The sequence below is a fragment of the Chlorocebus sabaeus genome, chromosome 23 (assembly GCF_047675955.1).
Source record: "Chlorocebus sabaeus isolate Y175 chromosome 23, mChlSab1.0.hap1, whole genome shotgun sequence".
Lineage (NCBI taxonomy): Eukaryota > Metazoa > Chordata > Mammalia > Primates > Cercopithecidae > Chlorocebus > Chlorocebus sabaeus.
Genome location: NC_132926.1, coordinates 23016080 through 23034617, shown reverse-complemented (window position 1 = coordinate 23034617; position 18538 = coordinate 23016080). Strand labels below are relative to the sequence as shown.

The window sequence follows — 18538 nt, the reverse complement described above, 5'->3', positions numbered from 1 at the left end:
AACATGGTGAAACCCCATCTCTACTAAAAATACAAAAAATTAGCTGGGCGTGGTGACACATGCCTGTAGTCCCAGCTACTCAAGAGGCTGAGGCAGGAAAAACACCTGAACCTGGGAGGCAGAGGCTGTAGTGAGCCCAGATAAAATAAAAATAAAAATAAATAAAATAAAATTCCATTATTTAAAATAAGCTTTAATTTCCTAGTAATGAAAATAAACTTGAAACATTAGAAATAGTCATTTTCATAAACTGAAACTAAAAAGCTAAAAAGCCACAAGGACCATCAGGAAAAATCCTTTCTTTACCTCTGAAACTCCCATCTTGTAAAAAGATGGGAAAATGTCTCCATCCTCAGCCTGAGCTGAGACTCAGAGGTATCGGGGTAAGGTCACATGAACAGACTGTGTGAAGTGTGGGGGATGGTGGTACTAGGATGAGAAACGCATCATGTCTGTGTCAGTATTGGTGCTTGGACTCCTAGTTTGGCTCTATGGAGAGGGATGCTACAGGACAAGGTCTAAGTTATTTTCATGAAGGAGTCTAAGACACAGTGACATACTTGTGTGATGCAAAATGGGGAATCTCACTGTCTCTATTCTTGAAGGGAACACAGCTTGATTTAAACATTGTGAGGATTGCAAGAAATGCAACACTACTCTGCCAGCTCCAGATTTTGCAACTTTGACATCAGAGGACCTACCCTGGGCAGAATGGTGGCAGAAGTTCAAGAGTAAGACACCATCCTCCAGGCACCATTTTGAGCAGAGAAAATCAACCAGATAGGAATAAAGGAGGAAAATCCAAGAAGAGTAAGCTTCTGGGAAACACCCTGGGACTTTGAGAAATAATTAGACAAAACATTAAAGAGAATTGGAGGTCCTGTTTCAACAAGAGGGGCAAAAAACCCAGTCATTTTAGTTATTCTCATCCTTTCATATCCACAGAAGTGGTAAGAATTGAACAATGTTTTAAAAACTGTAAGTACCAGAATATTAACACATCTATCTCTGGGTGGTATAATTTCAGACGATTATTAAATGCCTTTACATTTTCTGCATTTTCCAAAAATTGTCTATAGTGAGCGCCTAATTTTATAATCAGAAAAAGTTAATGGTTTTAAAAACTCAACAATGTAATTCTAATTAATGTAAAAATGCTACTTCTATCTAAGATTAAATTTCAACTACCCCAAAATCTGTTTCAGACTCTTATTATGGCTTATACTATATGCAAGGTAGACACTCCTCTTAGAATTGGGAATATATTTTAATATGGTAAATACCTTTCTATCAAAAATTATAAAATTTAAGTTTCAAAAGAAATTATACCTCCAAAATATACTCCAACCCACTACTTTACAGTGTCACTTTTGGTCCACCTATATTTTAACATTCTGTTCCAAAGTAGGAAGCTCATATTCATTGGCAGACCCAAGTCTTAAAATTTAGCAGACTTAGGTACACAGACAATATGGCTAAAGAGACAGAAGTTTAGCTATACAATCAACCTCACAAGATAATGTATATCAATCATTCACAACACATGGCTGCATCTTATGCTGATTCTTATACATCATAAATTGATTTCCTAAAGTAATGAAGTGTGTAATTGTTAAAATGCTCCTACAGCCTACCTTTAGAAATTCTTTTATCAGGCAATACAGGAAAGTTAAAGAAGTAGCTGGGATTACAGGCGACCGCCACCACGCCCGGCTAATTTTTGTATTTTTAGTAGAGATGAGGTTTCACCATGTTGGCCAGGCTGGTCCCGAACTCCTGACCTCAGGCGATCCACCCGCCTCCCAAAGTGCTGGGATTACAGGCATGAGCCACCGCGCCCAGCCAGTTCAAGGATATCTTTATAAACATAACCTTAAAACTTGTTTCATGTTAAGCTTGTTTTTAAAAGCAGAAATAAAATGTCAGCATAAACCAGCTATTAATCCTGTTTAAGATCTAGAAAATGAGCATCAAACCAGTTTTGGACCTAGCAAAGCCTTAGCTTTACTTAATAGTGTTCATGAAAAGTATTTTATTGGCGAAAGAAAACTTTAAATTCAGTCATACATTTCAAAAATGGGGTCATATTCTTACCTGGAAATTTGATGTCCAGCATAGAGGAGCAGAGCAGTCAAAAAATATAGATAAAGCTGAACCAGATGCTGCCTGGGCAATGTTAGCAGCACCACACTTAAGATATAACCTGTAGCAGAAAGACAGATAAATAAAATATAATTTTAATTTAGTTTCCCAATTAATTACAATAAAAGAAAGAGCTTGAGATAAATAATTTTCCAAACAGGTTTCAGTACTTTCTGAGGTTTCTGATTATACTTACCAAAGTAAGTTTAGTATAGTGACACCACTATGGATTTTTTTGTTGTTGAAAATATATTGTATTTTTCACTTCTTTTGTAGATTTCTCTACCTAATAATCAAATACATCACACAAATGTGTAACACAACTCCTTTCATCATCTACCTTTCCTTGATGTCAACTTACTTGTTTTATGCCAATTCTCTCTTTCTTTCTAGTCCCAGAGGAAAAACTGGGTGTCTTAATGTCTCTTTCCAAGGCTGCCCCTTCCATGTGATTCAAGACCTTATTTCTCCAACCCCTGAAAACGCTCTATCTCCTATACTTTCAGTCGTTCCCCCTTACATCACTCCTTACCTTTGTTTCAAAAAAACATGCAGGGCTTTTACCCATCTTGGGAAAAACAAACAAACTTCTTTTCATAGCAATTTTTTTCCTATGAACTATTTTTCTCATTCCACTGTCAAATGTTTGAAAAGATTTATATCCAATGCCTCTATTTTCTAAGCATCTATTTTTCACTTTACCATCTACAATCCCTTTACAAACCCCCTTAACTCCTTTGCTCTAAAGAAAGTTGGAAGTCAACAATTGCCTACTTGTCACATCTAAGACATCCTGCTTATTTTTGATCCCCAATATCCAGGCAACTACCATCAAAACGTTGTTACTCTTTGGCTCTGTGATATGGACTTCCTCTTACCCTCTAACTTCTCCCCTTCATTTATTTTCACCGTTTCCAATAAACACTGGAAATCTGGTTCCTAAACAACTGTTTTCCTCTATATACAAAGTACCTAGTGCAAACAACATATTGTAACTTCAAATATCAGCATCTCTTCTAGAAATGTTATCAACAGTTACTGACAACTTACTATATATGCAAAAACATATCCTCATTTCTTAGTCTAAGTAGACATCCCATCTCATGACACCTGAGATATATTCCACTTAAATCTTCTCATATTCAACAAGCACAAACTGTGTTCCCCACCTCCTCCCTCAACAAAATAACTCAAAGTGACTCAAAATCTGAGTCATCTTTTCTTTCTTATCAAGTCCTGCTGAGCCTTCCTTGATAAATTCCTCTCATGTGTTACCCTTCCATTAGAATCTCTATGTCCCATATCCTAATCTGTTATGCAATGCACAGTATACTACCATCCTTCTATCAGTCTCTTTCTATTTTCATATACCCTATACTTCAAGCTTGTCCAATCCACAGCCCATGGGCTGCATGTGGCCCAGGATGGCTTTGAATACAGCCCAACACAAATTCATAAACTTTCTCAAAATATTATGTTTGTTTTGTTTTGTTTTGTTTTTGCAATTTGAAGCTCATCAGCTATCATTAGTGTTAGCATATTTTATGTGTGGCCCAAGACAATTCTTTTTCTAATGTGGTCTGGGAAGCCAAAAGATTGGACACCCCTGATACACTTAATTAGCAGGGTAATAATCCTAACACCATCACTTTTACCTGACAATTATCCTGCTCTAAAAGTTATGAACCTGACATTCTAGGTCTTACACAATCTGGATCTAGTCTGCTTTTCTATAACCATCTTCCACTTAATTTACAAATCTTTATTAAGGCACAGGTACTCCTACTTATCCCCTATTGCCTCTCTCATGCTGAATCAATCATGCCAAAAGCTAAGGAAACATGAGCATGCTTGGGACTAAAGAGATAGAACTGAGGATTTCCTACATGTACTAACTGCAAGGACAATCCATCAAAAGCTAGAGGTAAGTATTTTTATTTGCTCTTTATTTCTTAAAATAATTTCTCCAATTTTGTTAACCCCTATCTCAAATGACTTTAGAGGTATTTTAAAGGATATGTATTATAGTTACTAAGCATTTCCACTGATTGTAGCTGAAGGATTTTCTAACGTCTATTACATGAAACTTCTTAAACTCTCTTTTAACAAAACTGTCATTTTCCTTTCCAGAATGGCCTTGTCTTTTCTTTCTCCTACATATCTCATATAAAATCAGTTGCCAAATCTTCTAGATCAAACATATTCATTTCATCCATTCCTTCAATTATCCAGTCATTCAATCAACATTATTATGTGTAAAGTATATGACCCACTTGCATTCCTAGACATGGAAGATCCAAAATTAATATGAATAATAATCTAGTGAAAAGGTAAGCATGGAAAAAAGTAATTATTAGACAAAATTGATGCTACAATAAATGAACATTAGAAGGGCTATGGTTAAGTGATTAAGCTTGAATTAGATCTCAAAAGGTGAGTGGTTCTTTACTAGGCTAAGAACAAAGGGAAACATTCTAGGAAAAGAGAACAGCAAGCACGAAAACTATAAAAGCATAATTTTCAGGGGACAGTAAATTCTGTAGGTTAGACTAGAACTTGATGTTAACAGAAAGATTGGGAGACGATGCTGAAAGAACTGAGAGCTAAAGCCTCAATAAAAAGCCTAAATACAATAATCAAGAGTTTAGACATAGCTAACGGTTCTCAAATTCTTCAATACCTATTTAGGTGAGGTAAGAGAACAGAAACCAAAACAACAAAAGCACCATTGCTCACCTATACCCCATTTTCATATTCCAGTGGAAAAATAAGTCTGTGATAACAAAATATTTGTGTAAGAAAACTTTGAGAGATGATGAATACTAACTATAAGAGCAGTACGAATGAACCATCTGAACTACAATGTATATATAATCTAACAATTTAAAAAACACAAGCCAAAAATACTACTGACACAAATATGGATCACAACTTATTCTACAGCATTAACCAAACAATCCATAACAAACTAAGTTGATAATGACAAAGCCATTAGTTTTAAAATTATACACAGTAATTTGTAATTAAAAAGCAAGACTAGTAGTATTTAATAATGATGACCTAGACCAGGTATAGTGGTGCACATCTATAATCCCAGCTACTCAGGAGGCTGGGGTGGGAGGATCACTTGAGCCCAGGAATTCAAGGTTATAGTGAGGTATGACTGCACCACTGCTTGCCAGTCTGGGTGACAGAGCATGACCCGGTCTCTATAAAAAATAAGGGTTGAATGTGTTGGCTCACATCTGTAATCCTAGCACTTCGGGAGGCCAAAGCTGGAGGATCACTTGAGCTTAGAAGTTTGAGACCAGCCTGGGTAACACGGCAAACTCCTGTCTCTACAAAAAATACAAAAAATTAGCCAGGTGCGGTGGCACACACCTATGGTCCCACCTACCCAGGAGGCTGAGCTGGGAGGATCACATGAGCCCAGAAGGTTGATGCTGCAGTGAGCTGAGATCGCACCACTGCACTCCAATCTGGGTGACAGTGAGATCCTATCTCTAAATAAATAAACAAATAAAAAAAATGATGACCTATGGGAACAGACTGTGAGAACAGAAAAAAATAAAAAATAAATAAAAATGATGACCTGCTTAAAACAACACTGATGAATCTAATAATTTCTGCTATTTAAACATTATGGTAGTTGTAGGGTAAACACACCTGATAGCAGTAACTTAAGCATACACTGAGATTGACCCTGTAGGGAAAATGCACCTAAATGTGTGGTCCAAGCTAGCGAATCCAGGAGTGGCCAATACAGAGATTCCTTCCTTGTCTAGGAGGAACATCCGAGCCTCTGGTCTATCCTGTGGAACACTGGCCATATAGGGGATTGGGCTCTGAGTTTTGGGTTGAATGAAGGTTGTCAGCTGGAGGCTGTTAGGGAAAAGGTGCTAAGTGAAAATGCTATATACACTACATGCCTTTTTCAAGAGGTTGCAGTTCTTCTGTTCAGCCCACTGCCACTGGATTATCTTCCCTATGTGTAAGCCTGCAAAAAAAAAAAACCCATGTCTGTTTTGCTGGCTCTGGGTGTCTTCTTCAGTCTCTTTAACCTGGTGTCATCCCCAGTGGAGTCCACAGGGGTTCAGCACAACAGCAGGACTGGAGGGAAGATGAGAGCCTGGATTATAACAGTGGCTTTGGGTATGGAGCTGCCAGTCAGCTATGAGATACATATTTAAATAGGTCTTAGTGGTTATCTACGGGTGAGTGGCTGAGAACAAGGAAGTGAAGATCTGATGTTTCTAGCTTGGGTAATCAAGAAGACAGCTTTGCTATTAAGACAGGAAAACACAGGAAGAGGAAGACTTTTGAGGTGAGAAAAAGGCAATGAGTTCAGTGACTGACAAGCTGAAATGTCCACAGGCTATTTAGGTGGAAATGTCTAACAAGTAATTCAAAATTCATTCATTCAGGGCTGGGCATAGTGGCTAATATCTGTAATCCTAGCACTCTGGGAGGCTGAGGCAGGAGGATCACTTTAGACCAGGAGTTGGAGACCAGTCTGGGTAATGAGACCTTGGTATATGCCTGTAGTACTAGCTACTCCAGCAGCTAAGGGTTACTTGAGCCCAGGAGTCTGAGACTGCAGTGAGCCATGATCACACCACTGCACTCCAACCTGGGCAAGAGTGAGACCCTGTCACGTATATACATACATACATATACATAAAATTCATTCATTACTGGGCACCAGCTAGGTGCTGGGAATACTGAGATAATAACCCCCTTCTTACCTTAAAGGAGCCCACAATCTATTAACAGTTGGGAAAACCGATAAGCATACAGACCCTCAGAATGCAGCATAGTAATTGCTATGGTAGAGATGTGAACTGGTTCCATGGAATCAGAGAGGAAGAACATCAACTCCAGACTACAGTGGTCAAAAAGTAGTGAAGTGGAGACAGAGATTTGCAGCCCAAACTACATAAGGTCACCCAAACAACAAAAGATTGAAATTAAACACAGATTGTGGGCAATATCAACACTTGAGAAGTCTAAAGTAAACAAATCAAAAGAATCAGAAGCAATAGTCAGAGAATTAGGAGAAGAATCAGGAAAAAAAACAACAACAACACTTTCAAGAAAGAGGAAGTGGTAAACAGATCTGTAAACACAAAGAAGTCTGTAGAATGATGACATAAACAAGGCTTGAATTTTACATTTTAAGTCACTAATGATTTTAGTGATGGTAGTTCCAATAGGATTTTCACATCCATTTCTTCCTTTCTAATTTCTACCTTGCCAGTTCTGGCTCTCATTACCTCTTGCCTAAAATCCTAACTGGTCTTCTTACCTCCAGTTTCTTCCCTCCCCAATCCATCATCCTATAACACGCTGCCTAATCAATCTTAAAATGCAGCTCACCTGCTCTAAAATCCCCACTGACCCACCCCGACCTATAGAATTAAGCACAATCTCTACAATATGTATTCAGGACTCTTCACAAAAGTCCTATTCTACCTTACCAATATTACTTCTATTACTCTTTTCATATCCTACACTCCAAAAAACAGTGGACAGTCACTTCTCTTTCAGCAGAACCCACCCTGGAAAGCTTCTAAGTTTGAAGACACAATTACATTCCATTAAATACAAACTTTATTGCTCCCTACCTTAATTTTTAAGCTCCTTAATTACAAACAATTAGAAGATATAGAAGGAAAAACTTCCACTTACAATAGCAATAGAAAAGATTAAATACCTAGAAACAATAGATGTCTAAGACATATATGAAAAATCTTTAAAACACTCCATAAGTACTCAAAAGAAATCTTAAACATAGTAAGGCTTTCTATGTTCTTGCATAGAAAAGACTTAGAATCCTTAAGCTATCTCTTCACCCTAACGTAAAAATTTAACAATAATGCAGCCAGGTGCAGTGCCACACAGCTGTAGTCACAGCTACTCAGGAGGCTGCGGCAAGAGGATCACTTGAGCCCAGGAGTTTCAGGCCAGCCTGGGCAACACAGCAAGAGCCCATCCTCCCCACCTGCCCCAAAAATCAGTAATAATGCAATCTCAATTAAAAAAATCAAATGGGTTGCTTTGTTTTTGGAATGAGACCTAGACAATTCACATAGAAAACTAACCATAAAAAAAAAGCTCAGAGGAGGAACTGAAGGGACTAACCCTAACAGACAGTAAAATATAATCTAAACCCTCAACAAACAAGACAGCATGTTAATGGTTCACTAACAGGCAGGCAGACTAAAGGAAGAGAAGTTAAAAAATGAAACAAAATATAGGAGAATTCAGTATATAATAAGAAAAAAATGGACTAAACAAATAGGTGAAGACTACTGTGTGGTTATCTAGAAAAAATAAAATTATACCTATAACACACTATTCATACAGATAAATGAAGCAAAGATTGAAATGTAAAAATAAAACCACAAAAATAGTAAGATAAAACACAACAGAACTCATTATAAACTCAAGAATAAAGAAGGCTTTTCTAACTGACTCAAAATACTAAAGTTTAAGGAAAAAATGATAAATTCAGTCACAAAAAACCTTTTAAATGTCAAAAAAATAAACAAAATCACTGAGTTGAAACTGGAAAAACTATTTTCAACTTATAACAAAGAATTAATTTCCCTAATGTATACCAAATTCCCACAAATTGGTAAAAAAAAAAAAAAAAAAAAAAAAAAAACTCACAGAAAAGTGGGCAGGGGATATACACTGACAACTCTCAGAAGAGAAAATACGGGCTTTTCTTAAATATGTGTATGTTCAATTCATTCATAATAGAAATACAAACTAAAACCACATTGAGTTAAAAAAATCAATTTTTCCACCTATTGGAGTAGCCAAAATATGTGTGGTAACAGGCTGTTTTGATAAGAATATAGGATTGTAGGAACTTTCAACCACTGTTTTTGGAGGTACAAAATAGTAAAACCCTATGGAAAGTACTATCTGTCAACACTACAAATATATATATAAGTTAACCCTTGAACAACATAGGTTGGAACTGTGAGGGTTCACTCAAACGTAGATTTTTTTCAATCAAACTCTTATGGAAAATATAGTATTTGCAACATGCAAAACCCACATATACAGAGGGCCAAGCTTCTGCATACATAGTTTTACCAGGTCAATCGAGGGACCCGAGTATGCGCAGATTTTGGTATACGTGGGCATCCTGGAACTAATCTCCAGCATATACTGAGGGACCACTGTACTCTTTAACCCAGCAACTTAACTTCTAATAACTTAGCCCCAGGTTATATTTGTACTTGTTGAAATTATAGTTATACAAAGTTATTTAGCACAACACTGTACAAAATAGCAGAAGGCAGGCTATCTAAAATGTCCATCAAAGGAGTAATTAGTTCAATAAATTATGGTATATCCATATGAGGATACTATGCCAATGTAAAACGCAATTGGGAAGAGGAAAAATGAGGCATCAACATTTACTCAGAGTCTTTCAGATCCGGCAGACTGTCATCATAAGAAAAGAGCACAAGATTCTATTTCATAAATATCTAAAAGCAGTAGTTATGGCTCCACATACACCACAAACAAACAAAAACCACAATTCAAAACCATGTATACCATGCTAACATCTGTATAAAAAAGAGGGAAATATATATTTTTTATATTTACTTATATATACATAAAAATATCTCTAGAATTATACAGAAGGAAATAAAAGCTACGTGGTGTTCAGAGTGAGAAATCAACGAATGAGTAACAGAGATGGAAGGGAGATACTTTTCATTAAATACTTTTTATGCTTTTTGATTTCTGAATATAAATACATTATCTATTTTATTAAGGTGAAATCTGATTTGTATTTGAGGGTGAAATTCTGCAAACAGCAGCATTATATAAACACTATGTAATATTTTGACAAAGGTAACGCCAACCAAAAAATTGTTTAAGCTGAAAATATCTGTTCATGCAACCACTGAGCTTACTCTACTTTGGCATGGAGTAAGTGTATTTAAGATGGCTCAACTGAGTTTCCAAAATTATAAACCAGATTATGAACTTCAATTGTACTAGAACACATTCAATTTCTAAAATTAATATTTCTGGTTATCAAGCAGCTGTTTTTATAATAAATATTTCAACCTATTCAGAAATAATATATAAGCACATTTTTAAAACCACAATATGTATGACTTTGCTGATTAAGCTAAAAAGCTAAGCCATGAACCCAATTGTTCTACAACTGACCGGAATTACTTTCCATAAATTGGCTAACATACAAAGCCTTTCATAAAAGGCTGAGAATTATAGTGTTTTGCAACATAAAGTAAGTTTCTCATTTCAGAGACTTTCCCAAGGTAGTGCCATCCACAAAAGATGAGTTTACTGAACCGAAATGTTTTGTTTCTAGTGCACCGTCTTTTCTACTACATCATACTTCTTTCCACAACAGCTTATCTCTTAAGGATATAAGGGCAACATTCTCAGGGCTGTTTTAGAACCCACAAAGTCCTTTTATAGATAAAAATAAATCTCAGAGAGCCAGGCGCGGTGGCTCACACCTGTAATCCCAGTGACGAGGCGGGCGGATCACGAGGTCAGGAGATCAAGACCATCCTGGCTAACACGGTGAAACCCCATCTCTCTTAAAAATACAAAAAATTAGCCAGGCGTGGCGGCGGGCGCCGATAGTCCCAGCTACTTGGGAGGCTGAGGCAGGAGAATGGCGTGAACCCGGGAGCTGGAGCTTGCAGTGAGCCGAAATCGCGTCACTGCGCTCCAGCCTAGGCGACACAGCGAGACTCCATCTCAAAAATAAATAAATAAATCAATAATAAATCTCAGAGACAAGACAACTCTTCATGACTTTATAAAAGATATACGTTGTGATGGGCAACTCTAATAATAAAATATTAGCAAAACCACTATAGTACCATTCAAACTATGTCTGGAACTCTGCAATCACAACATTAATAAAATACATTGCTATACACATTACAGATAAACCAAAACTTAACCTAAAAAGGAAGGATCATGACTTTTAGTCTACATAAATTTTATCTGTTTCATGCTTGTATTTCTTGACTTTAATTTCTTTAATCTCTCATAATTATTTTTACCACTAACCCCACAGGGTATCAATGATAGTTCCATTTTTCTTGAAACGGGATTCAAGCAAAAAAAAAAAAAAAAAAAAAAAATTACAGTTCCAGAAGGATTTTTTTTATGGAACAAAATATTATAGTATCATTTCCCACATTTCATTTAACTGAACACTGAATTACTACCAAACTCCAAAACAAGGACAAACTAGAAGGGTCCAAATGTCTCTAAAAGTATTTCTCATTGTTTATATTTCATCATATTAAAATCTAAAATGTTTTCTTCTGTCTTCCAGTTTTATCCAGTAAAATAAATCCAATACTGCCTACTTTCTTGTAGCCTTAATAATTCATGTGCAATGGTAAGACAAAACTATCAACAAGATTCATAAGCACTCATCAATAACTATATCACTATCATCTTAATGAAAATGAACTTCATTTTATCCAAATCCAAAAATATATTAAGACATAAATCAGAATGCTCACTATAAGATCAGAAAACGTGATGTAGACACTCACCTACATAATGCATATTAAGAGCCAAATACTTATACTGGAAAAGAGGGTTATTACTAAGGCTACTTCTTTGGATCTGCTGGAAAAAGGAGCTGACATCCCATCTGTACAGGACATCCAACAGCATGATGCTTGGCACCCTCAGGGCCACATTTAACACTGCCTCCAGTTTCTCCTTTGCAGCCATGTTTTCTTTTTTTCTCTTTTTTTTTTTCTTGGAGAAGACCTAAAATTCAGAAGACACAACATATAAAAATAAAAAGTCAACACAAATAGCTGTTAGATATGCTTTTATGAATCTAATAGGTTGTCACATACTGTACAAAACTATGTGAGAATGCATACTACTACTTCTCAGCCACATCTACTATTTTTAGATATTCATGAAATAACCTCTGTATTGTGTTTTCACATTGACCCATTCAGTTCTGCCCAATCTTATAATTCTGATTAAATGTACTGGCCTCAAAACTAATTTTTTAAAAGGCCACTAACTCCAAGTCTAGGAACAAAACACTCTGTAAGACTACTGTAACTTGTATACAATTAACTTGAAAAATTCACTCACTCCAATAAAACTGCAATTTATGTAGCTCGTAAAAGGGTGAATTTTGAATATTTACTCTATGAAAAAGCCTAAGAAACTCAATAAAAACTTGATAACTGCACGTTTAGTTTGCAGCATCTTGTACTCTATGCTTTTCCTTATTCACCTGCAATCAAAATTGAAGTGATAAATTTACAATCCAGAGAACTCATGATGTAGATACAGGTAGAGGAAACATTATTTACAGTATCATTTCCTTGAATCTTTAAAGTTAAATATAGTCTAAAATTCCCATAATCTGCCTTTAAAGTGTTCATCAAAATCTTCCCTTGATATATAGATAACCAGGCACATGGAAGAAGCCAGGCATTGAGTCTGCAGCCCCTGTCTCTGCATATACCTTGATAAGTAGTGAGAGGGGGGAAAAAAAAGGAGGAAATGAAAGGCAGTTATCAGGACAATTTACTATTTAAAGCGACAGTTCAATGCCATACTGCTTATTATGATAGAGCTTTCAGTTAATCCAAAAAAATACAAAATAGGGCAGACAAGGCGGGGCACAGTGGCTCACGTCTGTAATCCCAGGACTTTGGGAAGCTGACGCAGGCGGATCACGAGGTCAGGAGTTCGAGACCAGCCTGGTCAATATGGTGAAACTCTGTCTCTACTAAAAATACAAAAATTAGCCAGGGATGGTGGCGCACACCTGTAGTCCCAGCTACTCAGGAGGCTGGGGTAGAAGAGTTGCTTGAACCCGGGATGCGGAGGTTGCAGTGAGCAGAGATCATGATACTGCACTCCAGCCTAGGCGACTGAGCTAGACTCCGTCTCAAAAAAAAAAAAGGGGGGGGGGGGGGCAAACAAAAGTAGGTAAAGAATAATTTAAAGAGTAAAGATAATTCTGGATTGTTGGCTCTGACAATATCCTTTTAAGAATTTTGCTGAGAAAGCTAAACACATTTCCAGCTTTGGCAGTAATTTCAGACATTACAGGACAAATGAAAACATTTATTTCTGCAGAAAATTATAGTGACAGATTGCTATGCTATGGTTAAATATTTGTCAGTATTTCCATCTTACCCTCCAATTTTCATAGCTTCCTAGTTCAGATAGTTAAAAAGCTAAAGGCAACCTAACTTGGCACACTATTAATAAAAACTTTTCAATAATCATATGTCAACCATTCCCATAACCCAAATATTTTTTATATATAGCTACCAATAATATAGACTTAACATTTTTATAGATAAGTACTGCAATTCTGATTATTTCACATGAACAAGATCATTTTCATAATTTTCCTACGTAAGAAAAATATTATTGTGAAAATCAAAACTAACTATCATGTCCTAAGGGGGAAAAATGCACTGAAAAATAAAATCTCTAATCTTTAACATTTATTGCAAACCACACCACTGAGGAATCTAAATTTCTCAAAGCCCATGATATGATTATTATTTTTTAATCCTAGGAAAAAAACACCAAAATATTCACAGAAATTGTTGGTAAAGAGTTTAATGCATTTTAATGTGTATAAGCCATCTAGATAACTTCAGGAATCACACTGGAAATACTTACTTTAGTGAGCAAACTGATAACCCAACACCCTCTTGGGAATTTATTTCAAAGTAACATGAATAGATTTTCTCACAAACCACCACCCACCATGTGAAAATCACCACGTACTGAGATGTCAGTATTACTGACAGTCTTTATACTGCAATTGAAAAGCAACTATTTTTCTATATTCTGGAATCCAATATACATCATTACCTCTGCTTTTATAAGTAACAAGGGGGGAGGAGCTATTACTGATTTAACACTCGTAGCCCATATTTATTTCATTTGATTTGGAACCTTTCTCTTTTTTCAATGCTTTGCTATTTTAAAATGTGCCCATTTTCACCATTTATTGTGGCTCCTAAACAGGTAAGAAGAAAATTTAAACTACACAAATAACTAATCCTGCTTTAGAAATCAAGGTCTGCTGGGAAAAAAACCTCTCTAATCCGTACAGAGGATCATCTCTATTACAAAAGTCCATTAGCAGAATGGTACATGTTCCCTCTTTATTTCCACCCACCACTCCTGCCTAACAAATATAGTAAGAAACAGAAAACAGGACATATTTCTATTTCCATAAAGAGAAAATACTGGGTTCTGAAAGCTGTCAATAAAGAACAATATCCAAGATCCCCAACTCTACTACATAGTCAACTCGAGACTGAAATGTTTTTAACAAGGACTTTGGATGGAATTAAGTATGTCCATTTAATAATGAATCTATTGCTTACTAAATGTTTCGTTTATTTCTATACGTGAATGTTATTTTAGCAAGTCAGTGGCAAGCTGGTCATGTATAAGGGCACTGAAGAAACAAATTTAATACATGGAAAATCAAAGAAAAAAATTCCAAAACCTTATCACTTTGAAACTTTGTAAAAGTGTGCATGATAGTTACCATCACAAATAGGTACTTTACACACTTTAGCACCACACACTAAACCAACATCAAAACTGTAAAATATTCGTCTTCTTTGCAAGTACTTGCAATTACTCATTTCACTGTATCATACAAACACGAAGTAAAATGGAGCCTTCTCTCCTGATCTGGAGAATACCTTTATAATGTTACCCAATTTATCTTGTTCCAGATTTACTGTCAGACAGGACTAATCAGCACGTTCTAAAGTACAGGGGAGCTCAATATGCTCTTAAAAACAAAATAATACCAAATAATCCTAGAAAATAAGCAGGAGAGCTAAAAACAGAAAAAACCGAAAGGTTTAATTAACACACCCAAAGCCAAATATATAAACTTCCTATACTGTTTTATCTTCCATGCAAGATTTTAAAATTTCCTCCTTGAACTTTGAAAGGAAAGTAATACTTCAACATGATGTCTCCGCAGGTAACATAAACTAAATGTGACTCAAACTTAAAGATGTTTTACACAGTAAAACCGCCAAAAAAAAAAAAAAAGCATTTATTTCCAAAAACCACAAGAGAGGTTCAACAAATGCTAACCAAAAAGGGAACCTCAACGAGTTCATTAAATGACTTTCTCAGGCTTCGAAGCAGCAGTCGTTACTTATGAAAACAGTAATGTCTTGTAGAAGTATAATGTTGTACGATTTACCATTCAAATTTGTGGGTTAGAAAACACAGGGGGCTTCACTCCACACTTTACTGAAAATATGGGATTTTAGTTTTGAATACGAAGACAACATACAAATCGTCCTGAATAAGAAAAATGTAGGTTTTTAAAGTCACAGCTAATCTCTTAAGAACTGTGTCAAATAAATGAAAAATGAGTTTTTCATTTCTCTTATTTGACACAGTTCTTCAAAAAAACCAAAAAAAAACAAAAAACAAAAAAATTCACACCTCCGAAACTCTTTTTTTAAAAAGACAAAGAAAAAACAAGAATGACACGTGACCCAACTTAAAACTATCCAGTACAATACTTCTACACCTTCCCCCAAAACAGAAAAACAAAAATCATCATTCACCATTATCTCCTTTCTTTCTCCCAACCAGTTAAAAAAAAATTCTACCATCAACTAAAACTAATCTTAAGAAAAGCAAATTTTCGGGCTGTCCAATTGTTAGGATAGTAGGCCTCATTGAAAACGTTAAGAGCACAGAGCTAGAGCCTAAAATTCTAAGTAAAAGCCCAGAACTGAGATATCAGGAAACAGAACGCATTTCTTACATAAGCAATGGCACATGTTTTAAATATAGCTGGTCCTCCCCACTCCCACTCGTTGCTAGCTAACTTTGTATGTACCTGATCTCCACATAAACTACTAGCAATTCTGTGGTTTCTAATCATCTCCAAAACCGCAAAGACATGGAGTCCATTCTGAATACAAAGGCCATCTTTCAACTTAAGGAACAGAGAGACGAAATAAAACTGCTACCTCTGCCATCGGGCGCTCAGCCTGGGTCACGACTGCAGCACCGACAGCTCATTCTTTTGGGCATGATTCAAGATTCAGTAAAACTGCACACTCCGTATTTTAAAAAATAAAAAGACACACAGCCCTCTCCTTCCCTTTCAGACTAGTTTCCTGTTTACTGCAGACTGCGACGCAAAGCCATCCATTAATCTTTGATGCCTGCTCACTGCACAGGCCCCTTCCTCTCTCCCCGCACCTCCTCCCACCACGCCTGCTGATCTCAGATGCGTTTGAACTACAGTAACCCCAACCCAGCTCGCGGCAAGCAGGCAGCGCAGCAGCAGCAGCAGCAACCGGGCCGCCGCCGCGGGGCTAAGAGATTACGTTCAGCAAAAACTCTGCCAGGAAAGAGGCTCGGGAGCTCCCCTCCTATCTCGCCAACTGTGCTGACTCTGTCGCGCCACGCCACGTACCAAAAGGCTCGCGAAGAAAAACGCGGGCGAAGTTCAGCATCCCCGAACAGAAAGCGAACTCATTCCAGAAGGGGGGTTAACGGGTCTGAGGGTCCTTGGGTAGGGAAAGCAGAACTGGAGGGAGAGGACAGAAGGGATGGCAGCGAGAGAGGAAACCACGGGGACAAAAAAGAAGGGATGAGCAGCCCTCTTACTATAAAAAGGGACTGATGGACGGGATGCAGAGCAATGGGTCCCCCCTTGAAGAATGGACTGGCAGGCCCTTCCGCACCCCCAAACAACCTCGCACCACCTGAAAGCGGGGAGCTTGAGTTTGGGGCTGCGTAGATCAAAGAAGGGTAAGACGAAGAGAAAGAGGGAGGGGAGGCTGGAAGCAAAGTGAACAAAGAGGCAAAAGAGGCAAAGTTGGAAATGGAAACGAGAAAGGGAGCTGGAAAGGGGCCGCTCTGGAAGGCTCTTGAAAAAGGCCTAGAAATGGGATGCTGGGGAAGCAAACGGGGAGAGCCCCGAGGAAGGGCATCTCAGGAATGTAAGGGACCTCTCCAGCCCTGGAAAGAGGAAGGGATGGGAGGGCAGGGAGGCGGCGGCCGAGGCCCAGGAGCTGGAGCAGAGGGGGCTTCGCGCGGGGCCCGGGAGGGGAGAGCAGGGTCGGAGGAAGGCGAGGACGGCGGAAGAGGCTGGAGGATGGGAGGGAAGGGTGCTACAGGTGAAGAGGGGATGTGGACTCCTCCGAGGCTAGGGAGAAGAGGGAGGTGAAGCGAGATAAAAAGAAAGGAGCGAACAGGGAGAAGAGGAAGGAGCCTGCGACGCGATGGGGGAGGGGAGGGAGGCCGTGGGAAGCGGCCAGGGGGCGCGGGGATGGGAAGGGGCCGGGCGGGCGGCGTGGTCACCTCAGGCGGCGGACTCCCTCCCTGGGGAGCGGTGCTGCCGGCGGGCGGGCTCCGCAACTCCCCGGCTCTCTCGCCCGCCCTCCCGTTCTCCTCGGGCGGCGGCGGCGGGGGCCGGGACGGCTCGGCTCACAGCGGCGGCTCTTCTGCGCCGGGCCTCGGATGCTGCTTCTGGGGAGGCGGAGGCAGCGGCAGCGGCAGCGGCCCGGCCCGTACGGTCACCATCGTCCGCTGCACTAGGCGCTCGCGGGCCGAGCCCCTCAGCAGCCGGCGGCGGCGGCGGCCATGGCCTCCTCCGTTCGCTCCTCCCGCCCCCGGCGCTCTGCGGCGGCCGCGGCCAGGCTTCCGCACTCTGCGCCTGCGCGCGGCCCAGCCAGCGCGGCGCGCCCCTCCCCCGCCCCTCCCGCGCGCGCCCGCGTTCACTCACAATCGCGCCCGCGGAGTGCTTTCCGCACCGCCTCCGGTGCGTGGGCGGGAGACATAAGCCTAGCCAAATCGGTACAGCCCGGCTCCGGCGGCTATGGAGAGGCGTCCCGCGGCGACACCTGTACGCGCACTGTGACACGCGCCATTCTGACACACGTGCTCTCTCACTCCCAGACACCATGGGCCGCACGCGCGCACACCCACACTCACCTGCAGGGACCACGTGGGAGAATTTGAAGGCCTGATCCTGTCCCGGTGCTTTCGCTGTAGCAACGATGCGAAAATTCGTTTTAACCCCATCACTGACTGGACTGACTAGACTGTCAACTCGTTGGCGTCTGGTATGGCTCAGCGGTGCTCAGCACCGAGTGCAGGCACTCAGACCCCTGTGGAGTCAGTGAGTGGATGAATGAATGTATTGGAACTGTTCACAGAGTATCTGTAACAATTTTGATCCCATGGTTTGATACAAAGAATTTTATTGCAGTATGAAACCCGGTCTTGGCCTAAGGTTCAAAACAGGTTAATGTATATTTTCCCCTCCCCAAAGTAGAGGAATTCCACTTTTTCTGTCTCTGTGCCAGTC

The 18538-nt window shown here is 39.2% G+C and overlaps 1 protein-coding gene across 3 annotated transcripts in view; it reads right to left on the bottom strand.

Moving 5' to 3' along the window:
- Positions 1-17853, bottom strand: part of RNF145 (ring finger protein 145) — a 51368-nt gene extending 33515 nt beyond the window's left edge. The window contains exons 1-3 of one of the 3 annotated variants that reach the window (XM_008015168.3): positions 17530-17853; positions 11721-11943; positions 2095-2203 (exon numbers count right to left, since the gene is read on the bottom strand). In XM_008015168.3, the coding sequence (XP_008013359.1) occupies positions 2095-2203; positions 11721-11904 (293 nt within the window). In that variant the 5' untranslated portion in view covers positions 11905-11943; positions 17530-17853. Of the gene's footprint in view, positions 1-2094; positions 2204-11720; positions 11944-12970; positions 15243-16187; positions 16480-17529 lie in introns of those variants that run through there. The other 2 variants (XM_008015169.3, XM_073010552.1) reach the window with 2 other exon arrangements.
- Positions 17854-18538: the final 685 nt, after the last annotated feature.